Genomic DNA, 3,402 nt, shown 5'->3' with positions numbered 1-3,402 from the left:
ACTTCAGGTGGGGGCTTCCTTCACCCCTTTTTAAGTACATTACAATTGAACGAGGAATGAATTGAGATTTGCGGATTTTTACCTTCCGATATTTTGTCCCCTTTGCCATACTATTCAACGCCTTACCCCCGTCCCATTTTACTTAGTTACCCCCTTGCTCCTTTCTGTCCCTCTGGGAAAAGGAAGGTGGGACCGGGGGGGGGGAATGGTAATGACCGGCAAACGACGGAAGGAGTCACCGGTCGTGAGTGCGCTTTGTGTGCGGTGTGTGTGCGCTCCGTCCGTGCGTGCGTGAGCTTGCGTGCGTGTTTGTGTGCATTACCAATCCTTAAACCATCCCATTCAGACAATTATTTAGTTTAATTTCTACATTCACAGTGAGAACACACAAAAATTCTCATATCACACCAGAAATGATTAAACATTAGATTTTCTAACAAAAAGTGAAATAAAAAATAAACATGAATTTATTAAGTGCTTTGACTGCATTGCTATATGCTACACACACAGTGATGGCTGATTGTTATTTCCCTGTTGAAATGCAAGGTGAATTCATGACACAATGGAAAGAATCCCAAGACATTGCTTACACCAGCATTTCTTTGACTTACAACAGTGTCCCCTCATGGGGGATATGCCACAGCCGACATAAGGACAATGTTATCCTAAGAGATACCAACTCTCGTACTGGTTCTGAGTGCTTTAGATGTATCAGAATTAGGCAGAGATCCATTAATGTGAACCAAGTGCATGTTAGGGATTTGAACCAGTGTTATGACAGTGAGGCGGAGGCTATGGCTAGCTGCCCTACAGAAGTTGAGGTCACCCAGCGCAGTGTCGAGGAGATTATGCTGTACAAGACTCGCGGTTTCTACGGCGAATCAGCGGTCACCCAGATCCACTGCCCGTTCAACGGCCGCTGGAAGTTTGCCTACAACAATGCCGCTGACAAGTCGGCCGGTAGCTGTGCTAGTGAACAGTCTGAGGCTGGCGGCTGTCCATCGGAATACATGATTGACTTGAAGTTCCGAAATTGTGATTTCCCCGACTTTGACATGAGCTTTCAGTGCCTTGGTCATTGGCAGGGTGAGGATGGATTGAATTATCTCAGCTTGTTGGACACTAAGCTGCCGCAGTTGGGCGAGGAGCCGCGGCCACGTTACCGCTGCGCTGTTTATGAATCTGATCTGCATACAGGTGTTACTTATTTGGCCCTTTCAAATGATTCTACTTGTGTCAACCAACTTACCGACCATTTGACCGGCTATGAAACTTTGCGACTGGAGCGTAAGAACCACAAGCAGCCGACACCTGAGTTGAGCCAGCAGCGGTTTCCAGCCTGGTCCCAAGGCGACTGGGGCAAACTCAAAATTCGCGGATCAGAATTGATTTACCAGAATAGCGAGGAGCTGACCACCTATCACGCCGATGCTTTGATTTCCCCTGGAAACGGCAAAATGTTAGCTAAAATCAGCACGGCCTGTGGCGATTTGGGCTATGCCTGTGTTGCACTGGAAAAACGCACCTCCAACATTCTAGAAATGAAAATTGGCAAAATTGATGCTACTTTAGATGTATCATTATGTTCTGATGCTGAATATATGGACGCACAGCCGTGGGTTGCTGTTGGCAAAGAGGTCATCCGCACGCCCTGCCCGTTGTCCGGCAATTTTCACGGCGTCATCCCCGACGCCGAAGGCCTGTGCGCCCGTTCCCGGACATCCTGCCAGCGACCTGACCAGATGGAGTACCAGGTATACAATTGTGAAAACTCCACTGAAGTGTATGAGGACCGTTTATACCAGTGCTATGGACAGTTCAAGGATGACAGAGATGGTCTTGTGTACACCCTTACCCAGCGACTTGACCTGCCACACCAGGAATGTTTTGTGGGCACATCAGATGAGCGCCAGCACTTTGTGATGGAGGCTGGAGCACACTGCGCCCGCGGCAAAGCCCCTAGAGACAACGGTATGGTGATGAAGAAGGAGAGTGAGACACAATGCAATGTTCTGGATGCTATTCCCTCCATTAGTGATAATCTATATAATGATCTGACCGCCAACAGGCCTGTGTCACCAAGACTGACCCCCAGCCTGAGGCCTCATCAGAATGTTGAACACAAGCATCATGGTCACCATGGAGGCCACCACAACGGCAACCACCATGCCCAGGCTGTCCCAGTACAGCAGCAAGAACCGGCAGCAGACAACCAACCAACTGCTGGCAGCGGCAGCCAAAATGTGACATGTTCATCAATCATCCTGTTACTTGCAGCAGCATTAATGCTAAAATTTCTGTGATTATCAAAAAAAACATTTTAAATTTTCCTACGATTAATCTCTGATAAAATTAATCGTCCAATCTGTGATTTCTTTACAAGAACCCTAAAAAAACACCCCAAAAGTGTTTAAAATAGACATAAAAACTTTAATGGTTCTCAAAAAATGCACCAAAAAATATACTGTGTCATATTTTATAGAATTCTTAAAACAATGATAAATGGTTGTAGCCATGTATGGGCCACACCTTATTCTAAATACTAAAAACAACGAGCTGAAAATTCATTCATAAATATGAAAGAGAAAAATTGTTGATAACTGAAAATTCCTGCTGATAAAAATTCCCACAGAATCAGAAACCATAAAATTTGATGTTGAAAAAAGTGTTTTATCGTTATTTTTTTATAATTATTTAGTCATTATCAATTGTGCTTAAATTATTATTATTATATTATTCAATAAATTTATGAAATTTAAACTTCACTTTAGTTTTTTATTGGTTTTATTAGCTGCGCTGCTTTATAACAAATTTGGTATGTACGTCCGTTCATCATATTTGGTTACATTTATTGCTTTTCTTTTAAATTGTTAGAATTGTCATAATTGTTAAAATTCAAAAGACCTTAGATAATATTCAAATTAGGATTTTTGTCAGCCAAAAATTTATGTTGAATATTTAAGATCTACATTTATTTATATTTTAAATAACTTTGGTGACAGTTTTGGTCCTTTCTATATTCAAAAAAGTTGAATAAAAAAGGTTTTTTTCTGAAGCTGAAGATTTCGTAAGCTGATGAACTGATTGAGTTCTTCACTGTAGTGAAGCTATATGCTGCTCCCCGGATAGTTTTAGGCTAATTTGTTTTTAGAAAAGTCTTTCATTTTCAAACCTTTCTTACCCGTTTGAATACATGAGCTCGCATATGTTAGGGTGATAGAAAATAGTTTATTATTGGTGGTTGAAACAAAATTTGAACTAAAAAAATACTTCTTAATTGACTAATATAGGTTAATTCATATTTTGAAATCACAACAACGTTTCTTATGATATTTAGTTTTTGACATATTAAAAGAAATCGTAATAATAAAGTATTTTCAAAGTAGTTGATGATTTAATAGG

The 3,402-nt window shown here is 41.2% G+C and overlaps 1 protein-coding gene across 1 annotated transcript; it reads left to right on the top strand.

The window, feature by feature from the left end:
• The first annotated feature begins 362 nt into the window (after nt 1-362).
• Nucleotides 363-2,760, top strand: LOC145305591 (uncharacterized). Its single transcript, XM_080147280.1, has one exon. It carries the CDS (start codon nt 462-464, stop codon nt 2,301-2,303), a length of 1,842 nt encoding a protein of 613 aa, XP_080003406.1. The 5' UTR covers nt 363-461; the 3' UTR covers nt 2,304-2,760.
• The last annotated feature ends 642 nt before the right edge of the window (nt 2,761-3,402 follow it).

The sequence above is a fragment of the Acartia tonsa genome, chromosome 14, assembly GCF_053477335.1.
Source record: "Acartia tonsa isolate MP-2025a chromosome 14, ASM5347733v1, whole genome shotgun sequence".
Classification (NCBI taxonomy): domain Eukaryota; kingdom Metazoa; phylum Arthropoda; class Copepoda; order Calanoida; family Acartiidae; genus Acartia; species Acartia tonsa.
The sequence above is the reverse complement of the archived record's forward strand: the minus strand, read 5'-3'. Positions and strand labels throughout refer to the sequence as shown.